Consider the following 22,880-nt stretch of genomic DNA (forward strand, 5'->3'; position numbering starts at 1 on the left):
TTGGTTTGGTTTTGGTTTTGTTTTAATGGGAAATAATCACTGTGACAAATAATTAGTGCTGAAAGAACAGAGGGGGATGGGGGGGGGGGGTTTGGGGAAGGGGGACGCCCTGCAGTCATGGGGGATTGGGGGGGATGGGGGCACCCAAAGCAGTGAGGCTGTAAGGGAGCAGCTGCAGGGTCACAGTGCTGCCCCACACAGGAATCCCCATTTCCTTCACCAGGAAGGGGTTTGGTGCTGCCCTGACCCCCATCCCACTGCTGCTGTGGGGCCGGATGGTCTGAGGGGGGGGAGAAGGGTGGACAAAGCGGCCACAGACATTATTATGGGAGGGGGGAAAACGTTTCACAGTCCCAAAAGAGGGAAACAGAGTCCAAAAACAAACAAACAAATAAACAGAAACCACCCGAAAAACTGGAGAGTGAGGAGGTGGGGGCACCCACGTAGGCATCAGCCCCATAGAGACCCCACAGTGAAGGGCTGCAGTGGGGAGAGCAGGATGGAGCCTCACCCCCCATTGGGGAGCGGGGACCAAAGGAAGGGGCCGACAGGGGGACCCCCATAGAGGCTGCATGGGGGCACACGCAGGGGTGGGGCTGTTGGGATTCATGTCCATGCAGCACTGCCGGCACCCACAGGGGGGGGTCAGACCCATTCACCCCCACTGCCCCACAGCCCTCAGCAGCCCCCCAGCCCCACAGGGTCAGAGCAGCCCACGTGCCCCACGTGCCCCTTTTCGCCCCTGTTCCCACGAGGAGGGATTTTCCCACTCCGTTCTGTGTTCTTATCTTCAGGAGTCTCTCTACACAAAAGCCCCCCAAAGCAGAAGGGCCATTCCCAGGAAGGAGTCCCACATCCCCGTGGTGGATGGGGGGGGGCTGCGCTCACATGATGCCATTGGTGAGGTACTGGAAGCCATCGTACAGTTTGGTGGTGATGGAGCGCATGCTGCCGTCCACCATCTGCTCCACCAGCAGCTGCAGCTGCTCCTCCGTCATGTTCATGTGGAAGCGCTCCTTCAGGTTGCGGATGGTGCTGGAGCCGTGGAAGCAGGGGAGCTGAGAGCCTGGGGGAGGAGAGAGGAGGGTGATGGGGTGGGGGGGACTCTGCAGGGCTCCATTGAGAGCACAGGGATCTGCTGCGAGGTCAGCACGGAGGGTGAGGCAACCAGTAACGGGACTGGTTGGGGCCAGGCTAAAAGGACAACCTCACCTTGCTGCATGATCTCCACAATCTGCACCACTTTATCCATGTGTTTCCGTGCAGCGATCAGCCCCTGCAGCATCAGCATCTTGTAGTAGTTGAACATGTCCCCATCTGGGCCCCCCATCACCTGTAGGGAGGAATGCAGTGAGCAGATGGTGGGGAGCAGCATTGCTGGGGTGCAGGGATGGCACAGAACAGTGAGATTATGGGGCAATTTCACACAGCCAGAGAATGGTTTGGGTTGGAGGGGGCCTTTAAAGGCCACCAAGGTAAAAAGGGATAAGGTCCCTTCAGCCCCAACCACTCCTATGGTTCTATGGTTCTGAGGTTGATCTTTCAGGACCTTTCCAACCCAACCACCCCATGGTTCCGTGGGTGACCATTAAAGTCACAGAACCACAGAAGGGAACTTAAGGGTCATCTCATCCATTGCCTGCAATGAACGGGGACACCCACAGCTCCAGCAGCACTCAGCCCATCAGTTTGACCACAGGGGTCTCCTTGGGGTCGTGAATGTGAGCACTATGAGTGAACCCACAGTGCTCCGATCTGGAGCTGATTTACACCTTGCAGCTGAGCCCTATGAGCCGCCCTTGGGATCACCGCTCACTCACATCCACAAACTCGGTGGTGAGTTTGAAGGCGGACGTCTCGAAGCCGAGGTTCCTGGGGGAGCTGGAAAGGATGAACCCGAAGTCGATGTGGATGATGTGTCCGTCTGCATCCAGCAGGATGTTCCCGTTGTGCCTGAACAGGAGGGGAAAGGTTCAGTGAAACTCTCCACGGTCAAAGCGGGACACGACGCTGACGCATCCGCTCCCAAACCTGTGATCCCAGCAGAACATGGATACAGCACTGACAGCGCTGTGACCCCTTAGGGTGGGCTTCAGCCATCCACAGAGGTCCCCTTCCAACCCTGCAGTGGGACCCACCTGTCCTTGACCTGCAGCAGGTAACACACCAGGCAATACCCAGCACAGCTCTGCACGAAGTTCCTCTGCGCCGTCAGGAAGGACTCGGTGTTGTAACTGCCGTGTTCCTGCAGGAAATAATCCAGCAGGGACAGCAGGGATTGCTTCTTGATTTGGTGGATGGAAACGGCGTTCACCACCGGCTCAATCATGCCGCTGTCGGCGGAGATGACGAGGATTTTGTATGGCTTGATCCAGAGCGGGACGCGCTCCTGTTCCCAGATGGACTGTAGGGAAAGAGGGGAAACCTCAGCACTGCAGCTGGGGGGCAGGAAGGGACCCCAACAGCCCCATCCCTCCTCACCTGCAGCTGCTTGAGGACCTGGAAGGCGAGCAGCTCCTGCCGCAGGTCGTCCCCACACTTAACAATGACGGAGAGGAGGCGCCAGGAGGGGAGGTGTCCATATGGGGAGCCTTCCCTGATCCGCCTGCGGGAGAACCACCAAGTGAAAGAGGGGAGAGGGCAGGGAGGCAGTTCTGGTTGGGGCTGTGGGGGATAAGGAGAGCCTCCACCCCACCGGGACTGCAGCAAAATGAGCTCTGTGGCCAGCCCCGATGCACACTGAGCCTCAGGGTGAGCTCCCCTATGCTGCAGGGCATCATGGAGAGGAGTGGAAAGGAAGGAGCTCCTGGAGCCCCTCCAGAAAAACCCCCCATCTGTGCAGAAGGGACTGGACACACAATTCTGAGGCCAGGAACACAAAGGATCTATTCTGCGGCTGGGCCAAACCACCCTGACACAGCAGGAGCCTATAAATACCTGCAAAGTCCCTCCGAGCTCTGCCCAGGGCAGCAAATCAGAGGGATTTTCTCCCTCCTCCTTTTCTCCTCCTCCCACGCAGCAGGTCTGCAGTTGGCTGCAGTTGGCTGCAGTTACGGGCCCAGCAGAGCTCAGAGGACCAATCTCACATCACCCCCTCCCTTTCCCCCCACTGAGCCCCCCTGCCCTACCTGACTTTCTCCTGCCACGGCTCCTTGAGGGCGACAGCGGATGGATCCTCGGGGTCCCTCTTGAAGGACGTGGGGGTGTGAGCCAGCTGCTCCGACAGTCGCCGCCTGCAGGACACAGCAGGGTGGGGGTCAGCAGCACAGCACCATCACTGTGACCCCCACAGCCCCTCAGGTTCAAAGGGCTTTGGAAGGGTCCCACGGGGCTCAGCCCCACCACCTCCGCAAGGACACAATGCAGGGACCTCACCTGATGTCCCCGGCAGCGATGAACACCGGCTCGCGGCTCTCCTGGCTGGTGATGCTGTCCACAGAGAACTGGGAGATGTTGTCGCAGCTGTTGGTGTGGATCTCCGGCAGCTGGAAGGGGAAGGGGCTGCTGTTACCAACACAGGTCACTGCGTGACCTCAGAACAGCAACCCACAGAGCGCTTTGGGGTGGAAGGGGCCCTTAAAAGCCATCTGGTCCCAACCCCTCACGATGATCAGGGACATGGTCCCTTTAAACCGAACCATTTCTATGGTTCTGAGGCTGATCTCCAGAGACTCTTCCAACCCAACCATCCCGTGGTTCTGTGGATGAGCGTTAAGGTCACAGAACCACATAATGGTTTGGGTTAAAGGGGCCCTAAAAGGACGTTTCATCCAAACCCTCTGTATGAAAGGGGACACCCACAGCTCCATCAGAGCTCACAGCCCACCAGCCTGACCACAGAGGTGTGCAGGGATGGGGCAGCACCACCTCCCAGGGCAATCTGTGCCATTGCCCTCAAGTCCTTTCAGCAGCACTGCACTCCATTCTTCCATCCTCAACCTGCAGCGACAGCAGAGTCTGCAGTGACCCACACCCTGCATTGGCTTTGCTGACCCTCAGAAGGTTCTGCTGGCTGCACTGCGGGGTCTCTCTGTATGGCAGCACAGCCTCACCTCCACCTGCAGCTCCACGATGTCATCCACAGACCAGGCCTCGTCGTCGTTGTCGTAGTTGGGGACGGTGGTGAAGCTGCCTGTCCTCTGCTCAGCTGTGATCCCACACTCGGGGAGGTTCTCAGCCGACCGCGTGCTCCGGATTCGGTTCTCAGGGATCCTCGCTGGGACATTCGCTGTGTCGAAATTGTCACATTCAAGCACTTCCACGTAGATTAAATAGGGAGCCTGGAGGAAGCAAAGTGATGTTATGGGGCTGTTTGAGCGCAGAGCTGCTCTCTGGCCTCATGGGGTGAATGCTGAGCAGAGGGGGATGCTCAGAGAGGACCAAACCTTCTACACCCCAAAGCTCACCTTGTCCTTGGAGTTGAGCACCACCGCCTGCGTGTGAGGCACCCTGACCACGTGGTGGTCGAAGCCGGCCGTGGGCAGCCATGCGCGCGCAGGCAGTTTGTGGTTGAGCAGCGACAGCTCCGAGATGAGCCGCTGTGTTTTCTGCTCTTTGGTGGGCAGCGTGGCCAGGCGCTTCCCGATGGCCATCAGGGATTTGATGAACTCCCGCTCGGGTGCCAGCCTGACGGGCTGCAGGGGAAAGGAGGGCACAGAGTGAGGAGGGCTGCGGGTTGGGCATGCTGCTCATTTAGCTCCAGAGGGAACACTGCTCTCCCCATCCCACCCTGCGCTCCGATATGGGATGATCCAACGCCTCTCCCTCCCATCACAGACCCAGAGATCCCCTCCTGGAGCCCCATCAATCCCCACATCCACCCCACAGCTCCGGGATCCCACACAGCACAGCTCTGAGCCCCCTCTGTATCCCAATCATCAGGCACAGATCGAAGTGCAGCTTTGTGGCCCTCATAACCCGCAGGTGAAGGGCAGCCTTCGAAAGACAAAGTTCCCAATCAATCAGCACAAGGAGTGATTAATGGCTGATTTTTCGCCACGAGAAATGCAGGACTGAACTCACACACAACGTGCTCACTGCACAACCATGCAGGAAATGCACATGCAACAAGCAGCGGTGCATGAGAGAAGGCAGCAAAACAAAAACTGGCCAAGAGCAAAGGAAAGAAATGGTGGAAGAGGAGCAGCACTGCTCATTCCCTTTGGGAGGGGGCAATGGGAATGCAGTGTAGTCCTCATCTAAACCCCCCCCAGCCAGGGCTCAGCCCCACTGCTGCCCAAGGCACTTCTGCAGCCTTTGGGGCCATTCTGCTCTGTTGGATCCCATTTCTTCCCAGAGCAGAATGATGTCCTGGAGATGTTCTGCTCCTTCCAGCACCGCTTCCCTTTCTCTCCCACCGCTCTGCTATGGAATGTCTACAATCCAGGCTGCACAGCTGTGGGACTGGATGTGTGCCCACCCCGTGGGTCACTGTGGAGGCTACTTGGGACCAGGCAGCACTCCCAGCTGCCATTGTGCAAAGTCCAACCCAGTCCAGGCTGGGATCAATCCATGCAGCTCCAGCAGAGGCCCATCTTCCCCATCACTTTCAGCCCTGCTCCCCCCAGACCCCACAGCTCCTTCCCCTGATGCCAGCAGCACTGCACTGCTCCTCAACCCATCCTCTGCCATTCATGTTCTGGATGGAAACATTCAGCTCTCAGCTCCTCTGACCACAAACACGTGGCCAAGGACAGCCCTCCCCAGCCCATCTGCTCCAAGCACATCCCCCAGCTCAGCACTGCTTGGCATTATTGGGATTGAGATGAGGTTCTTCCCTCAGTCCTCCAAATCCAGGTGCCAACCCGAGATGTTGTATTCTGTGAGCCCACCCCCCCTTTGAGCCAACAAGGTGTGGGTCCCCCATCCTTCCCCATTGGTAAATTTGGGATAAATGCTTGCAAAGAGCCCAGGTGGCTGCACTTCTGCTTCAGATAAAGGAGCAGGGCTTGCACAGCCTGGAAGGAAAGCTCTCCTGGCTGAGGGTGCTCCTGCTATTGGCTATGGCTGCCTGGGGCTGCAGGGCTGGCACCATCCTGAGCCCTGAAAAGCAAAGGGAGGGCAGATACAGCAGCATCAGCCAACCCCCCACTTCCCTCCCAGCCTCTAGCGTGGACTCCTCACCTCCTGCTGTGCCTCCAAACACCGAGATGGAGGAGATCCCATAGGATCACTGAGGTTGGAAAAGACCACTAAGATCATCATGGCCAACCATCAGCCTACCCCCACCACTGTGCCCACTTATAGGGTCACTGAGGTTGGAAAAGATCCCTCAGGTCACCACATCCAACCCCAACCCATCCTCCCCATGCCCACTATCCACGTCCCTAAAAAGGACCACGCAGTCTTTAGGGTTGGAAAAGACCTCTGAGATCACCCAGTGCCACCCCATCCATCCCGCTCTGCCCAATTGCAGCACCACTGAAGTTGGAAAAGATCATTCCAGATCCCAACTCATCTCCCCAGCCCCCCTCACCATGTCCCCAAGTGCTACATCTCTGCCATTCTGCATTAGTGACCCCACCGCCTTCCCCTTCCAATGTACCAAGAAATACTTCCTAATATCCAACCTGAAAACAAAACCCCAAAGAGGAGAGCCCACATCTGAGCAGGGTTGGTGGGGGTGGCACAGCACTGTGCCATGGGTGCACTGCTGCAGGTTTGTTTCCTGCTCTCAGCAAAGGATTCTTGAGCTCCAGAGGAATATGAGGAGGGGATGGGTGCCCATGTGAGGTGCTGGGGATACCCCAGTCCCATCCTCCCCCTCCAGTTCCTACCCTGAGGGCTGTGGATGTATGAGGCATCACTTGCTGCTGCCCAGGGCAATGGGTTTGAGCATGGACTACATATTGGGATCCCACTGTAAATCCCAACCAGGGAACACGGAGAGGAGGAAGAGGAGGATGGAACAAATGAGAAAGATGCGATTGGCTCCAAACTGAAAGAAGGCTCACAGCAAAAGGAGGCTCTGCTGGGGGGTGCTGGGTTGGATTGACAGCCCAAAGTGCAACGCAAGGAGGGGGGGAAATGATCCGTGGAAGAAGCAAATGAAACCCCAGCTAGCAGAGGATTTTTGTTTCAAATAAGGACAAATTCAAGGAAAACAGCATTTCCTCTTTTGTCTGCAAACACTGTGACACAAAGGGCAGCGCGTGGCAGGGCAGGACTCACAGCTCAGTGGGAGGGGAAGCCCCCTCCATCGTGCCCACTTTGGTTTGGTGATGAGCAGCCAGGTCCAACCCCCAGCTGTGGGTTTGTTTGATCCCCAAATGGGGCAGAAAGCCTTTGGTGTGATGTCGGGGTCAGCAGTTACGTGGGGGTCGGTGCTGTGCGGCCGCAGTGGGGTTTGGAGGTGGGGGAGGCAGAGGAAATGCTGCTGTAGGACGGAGGGCCCAGGAGCAGAACAAAACCACTTACGGAACAGAATGAGTTATCAAGGCTTTCCGTGCTCGAGGAGAGCTCCTGGGAAATGGATGGAAGGGGTTTTGGTGGCCATTTTTGGGTGGTGGCAGCGCGGTCAGAGAGAGGAAGGAGGGGGGGGGAGGAGGAGAAAAAGCAGTAGTTTAGCTCCAGGTTCATCGCCATCACTTTGCATTTCTTGTTTCACTTTGCCCCCCATTGCAACACTGCTGCCTTCCATGCCGGGCTCCAAACCCAAGGGCTGGCATCCATAAAAACCAACACAAACCAACACGGTTTCCCCTTCCTTGTCCTTTCAAGCTCTCTTCCACCCTCTGCTCCCCCCACTCTGCCCCACTGCAGAGCCCCACATCCATTGATTTCATCCAAAAAGAGGTGATGACGGCACTCTGTCCCCCCCAGGTCCACTCTCAGTGATTGGTTTTAATGTTCTCCTCCCAAAAAGAAACAATCAGAGTTTCTGAGTGCATTAATTACAGGGATATGCTAATTCCATCAGGCCTAATCTCACCGTAAGCAATAACAGTGTTGAAACTAATAGCTTCCTTGTGACTGCATAACAACCCCACAGCGGCGCAGGGCTCACAGAGGGGAAAAGAACTGTCAGAATCTGTTGGCAAATGGAGCACTGAAAACACAACCTGCATGGCGGGGACTCTGATAGGGTTTGGAGGCATTGAGGTGGAAGCTGTTGGCTTCTGGCATGACTCTGGGACATGGAGCACATGGAGTGTTAGAAAACAGGGCTCAGACAGTAACATCTCCACTTCCACCAACCCCCTGCAAAGGACCTTCATAGTGATGGGAAAGCAAAGGATGAACCATCCTGGTTGCCATGGATGTGTCTTAAAATTGAAAGTGAAAGGAAGTTCATGAGAGTCCAACCTCCCACCACGCTGTGTGTGCTTCGGGTTTTTACCTCCAAGGCAAACAAGCAGGACAGCCAAGGTTGGATCACAGACCCTACATGGGGCCAACATCCCAAAGCCAAAGGGATTGTGCAGAAAAGGTGATGGAGGAAAGAAGCCAAGGCCCGAGCTCTGACCCATCCATGGGACTGGCAATAACACTCGTAGCAGTGCAATGTTAACCCAATGTTTCTATCCCTGGAAGGAAGCAGTGGGGAAATAAATGAGCTCAGCTGGGAAAGGAGCTCTACGGGAGAGGGCACATCCAGCAGCACTGCCCAAGGTGCAGCTCCAGGGGTAAAAGGCCAAAGTCCACCCCCAGAGTGGTGCAGACGAGGCCAGGGAGGCGTTCAAAGGGGGCAGGGAGGAGCAAATGGAGAGCTCAGCCTCCGAGCAATGCAGCTTTCCCATTCAGAGCTGATGGGCGAATCAGAGCAGAAATGCCGACGCAGACAGCTTTGCTGCTTTGCATGGGAACCCCCGGCTGCTCGCAGCGCTGCTGATGTGGCTGTTAAAAACACAAACAGAAATGAACAGCCCCACAAACCCACGCTGAGCCCCAGCGCCGTGTGAAAGCTCTGCTCCTCCTCCGGCACAGCGACCTGCAGCAGCCCCAGCCCAGCTCCTCCTCCCGCATCCAACCCAGATTCTTAACCGGTTATTCAATTAGCAGCTTCCTAATGAACGTTTCCCCCCCCCCCCCCCCTTGCCTCGTGGAACCGGCTCAGCCAAGCTCAGTTCACACGGCCGTGCCCAACCTCCAGGCACTGCAGCTCTGGGGTGTGGGAGCTCAGCCCCATATTGGGCTGCATCCACCCCAATGCTGCATCCCCAGGAGCTCTGGATGCAGCATCCTGCCCCATTTTCTACCATCCAGCTCTTAACAGCACTTCTCTCTCTGTTCATTAACTCAGCTCAGGTTACTGCAACTGATCTCCCTTTGGCTCTCAGGTTCCCAGGTGGAAAAATAAGCAATGAAGTGTTTGGACACTGCACTCAGACACAGGGTTTGGTGGTCCTGTGCAGGGCCAGGGTGGGTTCAGTGATCCCTGTGGGTCCCTTCCAATTGGGGATGTCCTGTGTGGTCCCCACTGATGGACTCTGCTTCCTCTACCTTTGTGTTCATTGAAAAGTAGCCAACGAATAGAAATCTGCAGCATCAGAACCTGAGAACTGGTTCCATCCATGCTGTGGATGGGAGCTGGTGGGGACTGAGAACCCACAGCACAAACGTGTCACAAAACCCTCTCCTTGCTGCTGTGCTTATGCAGTGTGAAGTGAACACAGAGGGAACTGTTTGTTAGGAACAAATTGCTGCAGCTGTGAGCAGCCATGGGGAAAGGAAGAGTTCATCCCAGAGGCAGCACCACGGAGCCACACAGACCCAGAGGTGTGAAATGGGAGACAGAAGAGGTGGAATATTGATGGGAGATGAGGGACTGCATGCACAGTCACAGAAGGGTCTGAAGGTTTCAAGTGAGGCTGAGGTGCTGTGGTTCATTTGAATCAGAGAAGAGGTTGAAGGGAGGCCTTGTGGTGGTGTATAGCCAACCTGTGGCATCCTATAGCCAACCCATGGTATCCCTACAGTCAACCTGTGGCACCCTACAGCCAACCCGTGGCACCCTACAGCCAACCTGTAGCATCCTACAGCCAACCTGTGGCATCCTACAGCCAACCTGTGGCATCCTACAGCCAACCTGTGGCATCCTATAGCCAACCCATGGCACCCTACAGCCAACCCGTGGCACCCTACAGCCAACCCGTGGCACCCTACAGCCAACCCGTGGCACCCTACAGCCAACCCGTGGCACCCTACAGCCAACCCGTGGCATCCCTACAGCCCCCTCCATTGCAGAAACTCTTCCCTGATCCTTCCCCTCCTCCTGGGTCACTTCCCTTTGTGTCCTTCTCCCAGCTGGGATGAACCTGGATGTTCTTAAAGATCCTTCAGCTCTAAAATCTCAAGTCTGAGAGAAGACGGGGAACAACAAGGTGCTGCTCCTGCAGTGACCCTACCTGCTGTTGCTCTGGACTGAGTGAAACCACCTTGCAGATAGATGGGAGTAACCCCAAATCTGCTGGAATTCACACCGAGGATCAACCCTAAGATACATACATGGATAGCAGCCCCAGCAGCAGGTTGACCTGTTGGGATGGCAGCACACAAAGCAGCACCACAAAGTCAGTCAGGGATATTCAGAGAGAGCAGGGAAGCTCTGACAGCACCTTGACCATCCCCACTGCTGCACAGCATTTAAACAGCCTGCACGGCCCTGAGATAGAAACATGCTTCAAACAAACATTGCCAAGAGAAACTATTCTCAGTGCTGCCTTCATCTATAATTTACGTAAAGCTTCGGTTCCCATTACTCAGACAGCTGCAGTCAGTGTGAGCACGGGACCTCGGCATATCCTGCTTTCTACAGCCACTTCTTTACAACCATGAGGGGGAAAGATGAGGATGATTAATTTGCCCACCCAGCCCCAAACGCCTCGTGCCCCAGAGCTGGGGGTTCCATCCTGGGGTCAATCAGCACTTCCAGCCCTGCTGAAAGAAGCTTTGCTGCCCTGGAACCTTCAGATCCATTTGCAAACACATCGACCCCAAGTTTCAGGCAGGCAAAGAGAGCACGTGGCCCCTACAGTGACTGACAACAGGGGGAATCTCAGGCGAGGCAGAGTAGCCAAGAAATCTTCCACTGTTGCAAAATCACCATGAGATCCCCCTGTCCAGATGGGGAGTGAGGCTGCCAGCATAGGAAGGGGCAGCCTGGGATGGGGTCTGTGTGCCACAGGGATGGGGAAAGGTCACGTGAGCCCCACCAGCCTGTTCTGAACAGGGCAACCACCACGGCCCGTCCATCAGCAAAGAGCCCTCAGCTGCCCATAGCCTGTCCAGCATTGCCAAACCCCACCAGGCTGCAACAAGGAGGACATCGGATTTCCAACAGCAATCAGATCGTGAAACAGAGACATCAACTTGGCTATCACATGGAGTGGGAGCTCAGCAGCGTAGGAAGCAGCTCATTCCTCCTCATCCAGCTCTCTGCCTTATCTGAGAAGCCATCACACATCCTCCCTTCCCGTCACACCAGGAAAATTCCCCCTTTGGAGCCTCTGCTTCCTCGAGTGAAGGCAGAGGAGCAGCACTCCCACACCCACAAAGTGCCTTCGGATACAGCAGTGTCTCCTCCAACCCGGCTTCCCATGGAAATGAAATTGAAGAGGAACTCTGCCTGCACATCCCGCCCTGATGGAGCCCACGGGGAGCTCAGCAGGGCAGGGAAGAGCCTGGTGAACTGCAGGGCTGGGCAGGTGAAGCATTTGGGGCTGAGGGGCTGCAGGGACCCCAAACTGACCCAGGTGGGCACCCTGCTGTCACTAGAGCCAGACTCTCCTTCACATAAATATTAACAGAGGAATCACAACTCCATTGCAGCAAGCAGGACCAAAGTCCTGCAGCAGAGGAGCTGTGGGATGAGGACCAATAGCACAAGCACGTCCCTGTGGGGGAGCCTGGGAGAGAATGAGATCTGGGGAGCCCCAACATTACCTCCTCCTCGCTCTCCACTTTGGGATTGCTGGCTGTGCGCTTCAGATTGCTGCTCAGGCTGATGGTCACCGTGGCATCCGACTTGGACCTCTGGTGAGTCCTTTTGGAAGGGGACAGCCCCATGTCGGGCGCCGGGCTCAGCGAAGGCAGCTCCCTCTTCTTGTGAGCTGGTTTCAACTCATCCGAGAGGATGAGCTTCCGCAGCTTGGTCCCACGGGAGTGCCTCTGGGTGGAGATGTGCATGTCGGAGGAGTAGGCGCCCAGCAGCAGCGCGCACTGCAGGGAGAAGTTGATGCTCTGCCTGCAGCGGTGCACGATGTAGGGCTTGATGGCATCCCCCACGTCCTCGTCCATGTGAATGTACATATTGAGCAGCTGCGGCAGGTAGAAGTCCACGTCCTCGTTCCTAAAGCAGAACAACCTATTCCCAATGTAAGCCTGCACGCCGGGTTCCTTTGAATTGTACAGGTATGAAATGGCCATGGAGATATCAAAGAGTTTGGATTCAAAGAGCCGGAGGAGCCACGACTGCTTTGCTGAGTTGTTCTTCTGCCGCTTCCGGGCCGTTTTCACTGTGTTGGCTGCAGTTTCATCCTCCTCCTCCTGGATCCTGGAGGCCGTGCTGGGCAGATCATCCAAGCAGCGGATCTCACAGCCCTCCACCACCTCCCCGTTGGCCAAATCCCCAGCAGCCCGTAGGCTGCGCTCGGCCTCGCTGCCATCACCTGCGTTGGTCGAGCTGTCCGAGGAGACGCTGTGCATCAGCTTGACCTTCTCCAGCACCTCCTCACAGGCCTTCTTGGCCACCTCGGGGTCAATGACTGCCAGCTCCCCGACACCCTCGGTGATGACACTGAGGGCCGGCCCATTGCCCTGCAGCACACAGCTGGGCTCCGCGCCGCTCCCTCGCGTTGGGTCTGTGATGGAGTCTCCCATAGCAGTGGTGGGCCTGCACCTTTCAGAGCTGGAAAAAATAAGAGAGCAAAAGAAAACATGTGGTTAGGGATGCAGTATGAGATTGAGCTCCCAGGGTGAATGTGGGAAAGCAGGAATCCTGCCCAGGGTGTGCGCAGAGCTGAGAGGAGCATTGGGGCAAACCGGTGCCTCTGTCAGGGCAGGACGTGCCCATGGAGGTGGTCAGTGGGGTTCTGAAGCCTGGAGAGAGCTCTGAGCATCTCTGAGCCACGACACCAAATCTCTGTTACCATGACAATAAAAAAAACCCAAGCAAGCCAAAAAGAGAAAGAGAGAGGGAAAGGAAGAACCAGGTTGCTCAACAGGCAGCGGTGAGGGAATCCTGCAGTGCTGGAGGTTGCCCCACTCCTCCTGCTCCACTGCTGCCCTTCAGTTTCCAGCAGGATCAACACCAAAGGGAAGAGCTCCCAAGTGCCCCAACCTGCACTGCCAGAGCAGCAACGAAGGGTTTTATTGCTGCAAGGTCCCTGCTCTCAAAGTCCAGGCACTAATGCCTAGATGACACATCCTCACCAATGACTAGCGCTTAATGATGGTTTAAAAGCGAGATAAACGAAGGACTGTGAGCACTTCCTGGTTTCCCATCTTGATAAGAAGAGCAGCGGGGCATCCCTGAGGATAACCAGCCAGAATGATGGCACTGCCAAGAGAAGTAAGTATTGCTAACACTGCAATAACATCCCCACAGCCCGCAGGCTGCAGGAGGGCACGGTGCCTCCCAGCAGCACAGAGCACTGCGAGCAGATGGATGATGGTTCCATCCTGCTTTCCACACTGAGAGCAGTGGGGAGAATGCTGGTCTTTGGAGCAGTTGTGCCATGAATTATTCGCTGCCTCTGTGCGACCCTCAGCACTGATCCTGCCCCAGAAATTGCACCAGGAGGTTCTTGCAACGAGGTAATTCCCTGCTAATGGAATGACCTTGTGTTATCTGATTATTTCTGCAGGCGATTACAGCTGAGCAGCATCAGCCCTTGAGGAGGAGAGCTTGGATGCCAGCACAGGGACACACTGCAGGGACCCAGCAGTGATCCGGCACAGTGTGGCTGTTCCCAAGGGCTCTGTCCCAGCCCAATTCCCTCTGCTGTCCCATTGGCTCCTTCACCCCAAGGAAGTGGGAGAATCCTCCCCTTGGTTCCCCTCCTGCAGCATGTTGCTGTTTCCCATGTGATCACCCAATGTCTGAACTGGGAACACCAGCGATGCTTCACACTGTGGGCTCACAGGGCACCAGGATGATGGGTCAGGGTTATGGTTATGGTAATGACAGCACAGCACCGGCCCCACCAACAGACCGGCACCTACCAGCTCAGCTCCTGGCAAGGAAACCTGCTCTGAACATCAAAGTGCAAAGCTCCGTTCTGGTCTGTGTGCCAGCTTCCTCCTCTTGTCCCCAAAGCACAGCAGCCAGGGTGAAGGAACCCGACCAAAGTTCAGCAGTCGGAATCAATATGAATGGCATCTTTCACAGCAGCACGACGCGACATTTTCCTCTGGGCCTGCCATTCCCTTCGGTCTAAATCCCGCATGCTTCAAATAGTTGTGGTCATTAGATCCTAAAGACCCGGCAAGCACAAGGAAGTTGTTTTTCCTTCTTAGTGAGGCCGTGAAAACCCAAACAACCTAATTTTTAAACACAGCTCAGGCAAAAAGGAGAACCTACAGCACAGTGCAGGCAGGGTTTGAGAAACCTCCTTGGAGAAGGATGGAGTGGGGAAGGAAAGAGACACAGGAGAGCTGTGCTCTTGGGGTGACCAAATCCAATCCCTCCTTGGGGCCAGAGCTCAGCACAGCAGTCGCTGTGCTCCCAGCTGGGCTCCTGCCCCACAGAGAGGGACCAGGGGCACATGGGCAGCCAACATCCCAACACATGGAGCGAAACTATCAGCGCTGGCACTGTTCGCACAGTCAGGCAGCTCCATCGTGCAGGAGTCTCCATGCTGCTCCTGTGCACTGTTTGTGCAGCACATGCTGCAGTGCCGGGCATTCAACCTACCCAGTGCACATGGAGAAGGCATGCGCATGATTAAAAGCACTGAAGCTTCCCAACACCACTTCTCTCCACCATTTCCAGGTGACCACATTTCAGGACACAGTCACTACAAGCAGAGCCCCAGTTCCCAAATCCTTTTACCACGTCAACCAAGGAACACAAGGCTTGCTCCCGCGCCGCGCACGCAGCCTTGCACCCAAGGAGACACAGCCGGGCAGAGATTTGCAACTGCTGAGTGGGTTAAACTTGGATTAAAGAACTGCACACAAGCAACAAATCCACCCCCAGGGCTGCAGGGTTACCTTAGTGCTTTGCTATCAGTGCTCTGTGCTTTGGGTTTGCTCCTTGCCCCCCCCCCACCAAGCTGCGCCATCCCAGCTCCACCATGGACACGTGTCCCAAAATCCCCACGGAGGGAATTCACCTCTCTGCATTTTTCTGGGGCTCACGTCACCATTTGCTCAACGTGTTCCAATGTGCTGCATATCCCTCCCTGATCTCCCCCATATCCCTCCCTGATCTCCCCCATATCCCTCCCTGATCTCCCCCCTCCCCGTTCCAAATGGGTCTCACCAGGGAGGAAAAGCCCCATCGGCTCCGCACAACAAAGCGACGCAGCTTGGAGAACAGGCTGAGCCCAGTTCTGTGGCTCATCCTCCACCCACAGCCGCAGCAGGCCAAGTTTCCCTCTGGTGGAACTGTGCTGAAGTCAGTGATTAAATACAAAATAAAAGGAAGCTCCTATGAGCACCGAAGCAGCCGAGGCAGCAGTGTCAGCGCAGAGATTTGAGCACAGCTCCTTCGAGAAGCCACAAAAGCAAAGGGAGCTCCTCTGGAACAGAGCTGTGCCTGCACAGGAAAGCCAAGTCTCTCTCCTGCCTGACTTGAATAAGAAATATTGGCCCTGGCAGAGCACCAGGAGCGCGGGATGAAGTCTCACCGAGACATCTGGTCTCTATTATGCCGCGTTACTTTTTGTTTTGCTCAGAGCTGATGGCCCTCTGCATCTTGCTGTGCTTTGGGGAGGGTTTGGACAGAGGCACAGAGCAGCTCTGCACTCCCTGCAGTGCCAGCAAGCTGTAGGGCTGGGGAAACTGAGGCACGAGGTGCTGGGATCTGCTCAGCTCACAGCTGCACCAAAGCAACAGCAAACTGATCCCTCTGGGGGAGACTGCTTCCTCTTTCAGGCCTGAAATCCCTTTCCCAGAGCCCCAGCACCGGTGTGGACACACAGCCAACCGCTCCTCACATGCAGCTGAAGCAGATTCAGCCCTCACACAGCACATGTGGCTCACCCTGCATTAAAAATAACAGCCTGGCCCTGAGGAACAGCCCCATAAGCACGGCCACTATGGGAGCCCCCTCCTCCCCGTGGCTGCAGCTGTGTTGGGCCTGAGCATTAACCACAGAACTGCAGGGGTGGGAAGGGACCCGCGGGGGATCCTCACATCCAACCCCACTGCCAACACAATTGTTTGTATGGAGAGATAGGATGGGTTGGAAAGGGACCTTAAAGATCACAGAAGAGTGGGATCACAATATGGTTGGGCTGGAAGGGTCCTTAAAGATCACAGAACAGTGGGATCACACTATGGTTGGGTTGGAAGGGTCCTTAAAGATCACAGAATGGTTGGGTTGGAAGGGTCCTTAAAGATCACAGAACAGTGGGATCACAGTATGGTTGGGCTGGAAGAGTCCTTAAAGATCACAGAACCATGGAATCACAGCGTAGTTGGGTCGGAAGGGACCCTAAAGACAAAAGAATGATGGAACAGTTGGGTTGGAAGATCCCTTACAGCCCCTCAGCCCCAATCCCTGTCCTGGCTGCCTCCCCCAGCTCAGGCTGGGTGGCCTTAAGCACTGCAGACACCTCATAATCTCCTCCCTGGTTCTCTTCAGCTTCTGCCCACACCTCCATCCCACTGGGACGAACAGCAGTGGCCCCAATGGACAGCACAGCACAGATGGGAGCAACCAGCATGAAATCTACGTGCTTGTAGGGACGCAGGGAGCCCAAGGCCACCATCCCAACCACATCCCAACAAGGAGAATGGGAAACACCACTCCTGGCACACGCACATCCATACACACACACACATATACACACATATGGATACTGACAGCCTCTCTGAGCAGCTCCGTAGCCCTCTGCATGAGAAGTAATGGGGATTCCCATTCCTGGGCTGAGTCTGGGAAGCCTTAAATGTCACATTAGTGTGGGATGGCAGCACAGATGGGTCGGAATGGTCCTTAAAGATCACAGAACCGGGAGAACGCAGCACGGCTGGGCCGGAAGGGCCCTTAAAGAGCCCAGAAAAGCCCTTAAAGAGCCCAGCAGGGCCCTTAAGGAGCCCAGCAGGGCCCTTAAGGAGCCCAGCAGGGCCCTTAAGGAGCTCAGCAGGGACCTTAAGGAGCCCAGCAGGGCCCTTAAGGAGCCCAGCAGGGCCCTTCACGTCCCAGGCTCCCCATTCCCACCCCATTATAACCCCGACCCCCATCTCGGTTCCCACCTGCAGCGCTGCGGACCGGCAGGCCGGCGGTGAGGAGCTCCGGGGCGGCCTCGCGGTGCTCCCGGGGCGGCTCATCCTGAGCCGAACGCTGTCGGTGTTCCGGGTAAAGGGACCCACGGAGCCTCTCGGGTCGGGGAAGCGGCGCTGGGCCCGGCGGAAGGCGGAAGGCGGCGGAGCGGCAGCGGAGGGCAGGCCCCGGCGGCCCGGGCTGCCCGCGGCGCCGCCTGACGGGACGGGACGGGACGGGGCGGGGCCTCCGCAAACAGCGCCCCCTGGCGGCCCGGAGGGGAGGCGTGGTCAGAGGAAGGGGCGGGGTCGAGCGTGGGCGTGATCGGGAGGGTGCGGCCAAGTGAAGGGCGTGGCTAAATGGGGAGGAGGGTGATGGAGCTCCGGGTTTCACTGAATCCGCTGTTTTTCAGCTCAAATCACCCCTTGCTCGTTGTTGTTGGACGCGGAGGGGAAACTGAGGCACAGAGCTGCCATCCTGTGCTCCACTAATGCCCTGTGTGTCCCCACGGGGACTCTGTGCCACCCCAGGGTGGGTGACATCCCATGGGCAGCCAACGGGGCCGTGAGGACGAGGTGACCCCAGGGATGGTGACACCCGGGGGGCAGTGAGGTGACACTCTATGGACCATGAGTGCCATTCCATGGACCATGGAGGCAGTGAAGTGTCCTCTATGGACCATGGTGCATTCCATGGACCATGCGGCAGTAGAGGTGACTCTATGGACCATGAGTGCACTTCCATGCGGACCACTGGCGCAAGTGAGGTCGGACACTCTATGGACCCATGAGTGCCTTTCCATGAGACCATGGGCCACGCTGAGGTGACTCCTATGGTACATTGCAGTCGGCCATTCCATGGGGGGGGGGAAAACCCCCATGGGGCGTGAGGTGAACTCTTATGGACCATGTAGTTGCCCATTCCATCGGACCGTGGGGCAGTCGAGGTGGACTCTAAAATGGGACCATGAGTGCCGATTCCATGACCGTGGGGCAGTGAGGTGACTCTATGGACCATGAGTGCCATCCCATGGACCGTGGGGCAGTGAGGTGACACTCTATGGACCAAGAGTGCCATCCCATGGACTGTGGGGCAGTGAGGTGACACTCTATGGACCAAGAGTGCCATTCCATGGACTGTGGGACAGTGAGGTGACTCTATGGACCATGAGTGCCATTCCATGGACCGTGGGGCAGTGAGGTGACTCTATGGACCATGAGTGCCATTCCATGGACCGTGGGGCAGTGAGGTGACTCTATGGACCATGAGTGCCATTCCATGGACCGTGGGGCAGTGAGGTGACACTCTATGGACCATGAGTGCCATTCCATGGACCGTGGGGCAGTGAGGTGACACCCAGCGCCATTCCATGCACGGTGACATTGTGGGGGCAGCGACACCACTCACACCCCCACATCACCCTCCCCCCCCTCATGGTGACACAAGGACACGTGGCCCAGCAGTGGCACAGCGCTGTGTTTAATGGCAGGTGACAGTGACACGCGGTGATGAGGACCTCCCACTTTCAGCAGTGGGTCCTTATGTCCCCTCCGGGAACACACGTGGGGCTGTGGGCTCCATCCCGGCGCCGTGTCCATCCCCACGCAGCTCTTTGTCACCACTGTCCCTTCCTGTGACCACGCTGCCACCCGGTGCTGTGCTCAGAGTCTCCTCCTGCAGCCCACGGCCGTCCTGGATGACGCTCACTTGGGCTGGGGACACCACGGCCATGCCATCCATGCCATCACCTCCATGGGCACCGTCACCTCTGTGCCCATTGTCACCTCTGAGCCCATTGTCACCTCTGTGCCCATTGTCACCTCCGTGTGCGCTGTCAGAGCATTCAGCCCCCAGCTCTGTCCCCTCAGCCACATCCCTGCTGTGACCCAGTGACCCCACGCCTCCTTCCTCCTCCTCTGTCCTCTTCCTCGGCCTCCCGCGCCTGCGTTTGGCCCCAGCCTCGTGGGCCACCTCTGAGGACCTCTTGGTGGCCACGGGGCGCTGGGCTGAGCCTGGGGGACCATCGGAGGCTGCTCCACGGGGGCTGTCAGCCGCGGGCATGGCCACACCGGGCAGCAGCACGTTGAGCCCAGGGGGCAGCGGGACAGCCACCTTCATGGTGCCCCCCAGTGGGGCGGCTGTCAGTTTGGGAGCCAGGACTGGAGGGGAAGAGCACACGGCTGTGGGGCCGGGGGGGACACGGGGGAGGAGAAGGGGCAAACGGGCCATCAGCGCGTTCACCTGGGGGCTGCTCTGCGGCTTGCATGGCTCTGGGGGCTTCTTCTTGTCGGAACGCGGTGGGATGGTGGCCTTGGGGACAGTATCCTTCTTGGTCTGTGGGTGGGATGCAGCGTGAGATGGGGACATGGTGGGACACCAGGTGATGTGGGACATGAGGACGGGGGCACAAGGAAAGCAGAGACATGAGAACAAGGACCCCAGGAGGACAGGATCTCGAGAAGGACAGGTCTACAGGGACAGGGGACAAGAGATAGGGACAGCAGGGGATGGGGGACAGCAGGGGTTGAAGGACATTGTGTCCTGCATGGCCTCACCTGTGCCAGGCTCTGCTCGCCACCCTCTGAGGCCTCCAGGCCATTCCTCTTGGACAGTGGAGGAGAGCGGCCATCACGATGGGCCTTCTCTGTGCTCTCTGGGGACACGCAGTGAGCCATGAGGTGGGGATGAGCCCCACTGAGTGGGGACAGTGCCCCAAACCACCCCCATGGCCACCAAACTCCATATCCCTTGGGGCCATTGGCCCACCTGAGACCACCATGGCCATGACAAGATCGGCGCGGGCTGAGCGGGAGCTGATGATGTGCTGCTGGATGAGGAACTGTGCCACCTCCACGATGTTGTTGAAGGAACGTTTGAGGATCTTCTCGGCCCAGTCGCAGGTCAGGGCGCAGGCTGCCTCCATCACCTCGCTGGTGTAGGACTGCACCAGATCTGTCAGCTCCGTGTGCTGCTGATGGGACACCAACATCACCAACAGGGCCAACACCTCCAATGTCACTGGTGTATGGGGCTGGAACGCTCAGCCCTTGCTCTCTCCATAGGAATGCATCCCTCTGCCCCACTCCTCTGAGCGTTTCCCATAGAGGCAGAACACCAACCAGCATGGAGGACTTACGGTCTCCGTCACCTTCAGGTCCAGGCTGGGCAGTGGCGGCAGGCTGACCACCGTCTTCCTCCGGATGCCGCTGTAGCAGTATGTGTGTTGGGGTTAAGGGACAACAAACCACAGCTGGGATGGCTGACTGGGCACTGACCCCATGCATGGCACCAGGAGCCAGACCTCCCCATCGGGAGCCACCAACTCTGCCTGCTGTTACAGACCCATCGTGACCAAAGGATATTTTGATTGCCCACGGCCTCCCAGCCTCCTGGCCTTGATGTTGGGGAAGATCTCCCTGATGATCTTCCCAAAGTTGGCAGCGCTCAGAGGGCGGCAGCAGAGATTATCGCAGTACTGCCTGGGGGAGAAGGGTAGGTCAAAGCTGATGAGCCCTCCTTGCTGCTCCCATTCCGTGTTCCAAGAGCTGGCGTTGAGCATGGCCATTCCCAACCCACCCCAAATGCCACCTGACCCCAGACAGAGCTCTGTGGGGCACTGCTGTGCTCACTTGTAGGATCTGTAGATGCCCTTCTTGGGTATGGCCATACCCAACCAACCCCAAGCTCCTGCTGACCCCAAACTGAGCTCTGTGGGGCACCACCATGCTCACCTCATGTAATCATCGCATTACAGATGACCTGCATTAAGCATGGCCATTCCCAACCAACTCCAAGCACCCACTGCCCCCAAACAATGCTCTATGGGTGCTGCTCACCTGTAGGCATCGTAGACATCCTGCTTGGGCAGGCAGGTGTCTGCGTGCTCCTCCAGGTGGTTCCGGATCCAATTGCAGGCATGCATGTACTCAGCTGTGCTCAGTGAGCTTAGGTCCAGGCTGCTGCTGGGAATGATGGTATGGAGTAAGCGGATGGGGATGATGGCACGGGGAGACAGACCCCCAGCACCCACCTCCTGTCCCCCAGGCTTGGCCCCGATGGCAGCTGGAGGTAGAGGTAGAGCTTGTCGCTGTCGGAGAACTTCTGGACATCTTGCTATGGGTAAAGGGTCCGTGTGGAGAGGAGGAGGGACCGGAGACAAAGAGAGTTGAAGGATCCAGCACTCATGGAGCATTTGGAGCCAAAGGTTTGTGAGCATGGGCACAGCCCGCACGTGGGGTAAATGGGGTCTCGGGGGACAGCAGGGATCACCCCATGTGGGACTGAGGGAATGGGTGCTGAGCAGCTCCTCGCCCTATAGGACATGGGATTGGGGGAATGGGGTCCTGGTGCATGGTTGGAAGTGGGGTTTGGATCATGGAGGGGTGGGCATGCAGTGCTCCCCCATCCCACAGAGGCACTCACCAGGATGGCATCGACTTTGTTCTGCACTGCTTTGCTGCAGGGGGCAGATGGAAGGGACAGAAGAGACAAGGAAAGGGCATCAGGTCACGGGATGGCCTCACTCTTGAGGACCCCCTGCCCACATTAGGAGCTCTGCACCAACGTTCCCACCCCCAGAAGAGGCACAGACTCTCATCCCTTCCATCCAGGGGGTTACAAACTCTCATTCCTTCCATCTAGGGAGTTACAAACTCATCACCCCTCTGAAGTCAGATCCCTTTTGGGTTGGCTCATGTTGCTGGGGGGTTCATTGCAGCCTTACGAGATGTTGCCCCGCAGTTTCTGCAGCAACGTGCCCGGCTCTGCCGCGCTGCTCCGGGACCCTCCGGGTGACACAGTGCCCTTCTTGGTGGCCTGGGGGCTCAGCTCTTCATCAGCCATTGCATTGGGGTCTTGGGGAGGGGGGGAAGCAGAAACTCAGCCCAAGAATGGGGAGGGGACCCAGTCAGAGCCCAGTGGGGACCACAGGGCTGGATCTGCCCTCGGTCCCCGTGTCCCCACCCAGCGATGGGACGCAGGATGGGCAGCGTGCAGCGCAGCCCGTACCCGGTATGGGACGGGGGTGGCAACGGGGGGACGGAGGGAACATCCCAGGGAATGGGAAACGGGGAAAGCGGGCTGTAAAGGACAGGAGGATGGGAGACAGCACGGGACACAGATGGGGACATGGGATGGGGATACGGGAACGGGGGACAGTGGGGGATGGAGACGGCAGGGACCCCCCGGACCCAGCAGCTCCCGGCGGACGGGGGGGACCCGACGGTACGGGGACTCTACCGGTGACAGCGCCGCGCCCCCCGGCCCGCACCCACCTGCGGGCTTCGCTCTGCCCCGTCCCGCCCGGTACCGACCCGACCCGTCCCGTCCCGTCCCGACCCGACCCGACCCCCTCCTCCTCCTCGTGCCGCCGCCGCCCCACGCGCACCGGGAACCGAAAGTGCTGCACCCCTCCGCGGGGCCGCCAGAAGCTTTTTTCTGATTGGCTGCGACTCCTTAGACCTGCCCGGATACTGAGCCGTGCTTTAATGTGATTGGCTACTCTCTGCTGTCC

At 57.5% G+C, this 22,880-nt stretch overlaps 2 protein-coding genes across 12 annotated transcripts; both read right to left on the reverse strand.

Annotated features, from left to right (window-relative positions):
• Window positions 1-301: 301 nt before the first annotated feature.
• On the reverse strand, window positions 302-17,592 carry PI4KB (phosphatidylinositol 4-kinase beta). 3 transcript variants are annotated; one of them, XM_015884682.2, is made up of 12 exons: window positions 17,362-17,592; window positions 11,884-12,847; window positions 7,417-7,461; window positions 4,407-4,634; window positions 4,053-4,280; window positions 3,376-3,485; window positions 3,129-3,233; window positions 2,482-2,605; window positions 2,139-2,404; window positions 1,821-1,953; window positions 1,213-1,333; window positions 302-1,066 (listed from the first exon to the last, which is right to left on the reverse strand). In XM_015884682.2, the coding sequence occupies exons 2-12, from the start codon at window positions 12,817-12,819 to the stop codon at window positions 885-887; spliced, it is 2,478 nt and encodes an 825-aa protein (XP_015740168.1). In that variant the 5' UTR covers window positions 12,820-12,847; window positions 17,362-17,592; the 3' UTR covers window positions 302-884. The 3 variants fall into 3 exon arrangements, with proteins under 3 accessions (XP_015740168.1, XP_032305071.1, XP_015740169.1); XM_032449180.1 differs by lacking the exon at window positions 17,362-17,592 and adding an exon at window positions 15,425-15,443; XM_015884683.2 differs by lacking the exon at window positions 7,417-7,461 and having other exon boundaries at window positions 17,362-17,591.
• Window positions 17,593-18,824: 1,232 nt separating this feature from the next.
• Window positions 18,825-22,870, reverse strand: RFX5 (regulatory factor X5). Of its 9 annotated transcripts, none has more exons than XM_015884719.2 (10): window positions 22,755-22,870; window positions 22,092-22,221; window positions 21,791-21,824; window positions 21,399-21,481; window positions 21,205-21,330; window positions 20,731-20,847; window positions 20,505-20,586; window positions 20,135-20,339; window positions 19,924-20,021; window positions 18,825-19,702 (listed from the first exon to the last, which is right to left on the reverse strand). In XM_015884719.2, the coding sequence occupies exons 2-10, from the start codon at window positions 22,208-22,210 to the stop codon at window positions 18,908-18,910; spliced, it is 1,659 nt and encodes a 552-aa protein (XP_015740205.1). In that variant the 5' UTR covers window positions 22,211-22,221; window positions 22,755-22,870; the 3' UTR covers window positions 18,825-18,907. The 9 variants fall into 9 exon arrangements, with proteins under 9 accessions (XP_015740205.1, XP_015740204.1, XP_015740207.1 ...); XM_015884718.2 differs by lacking the exon at window positions 22,755-22,870 and adding an exon at window positions 22,642-22,719; XM_015884721.2 differs by lacking the exon at window positions 22,755-22,870 and having other exon boundaries at window positions 20,135-20,336; window positions 22,092-22,623.
• Between the last annotated feature and the right edge of the window lie 10 nt (window positions 22,871-22,880).

This window comes from Coturnix japonica, chromosome 25 (assembly GCF_001577835.2).
Source record: "Coturnix japonica isolate 7356 chromosome 25, Coturnix japonica 2.1, whole genome shotgun sequence".
In the NCBI taxonomy this organism is placed as follows: domain Eukaryota; kingdom Metazoa; phylum Chordata; class Aves; order Galliformes; family Phasianidae; genus Coturnix; species Coturnix japonica.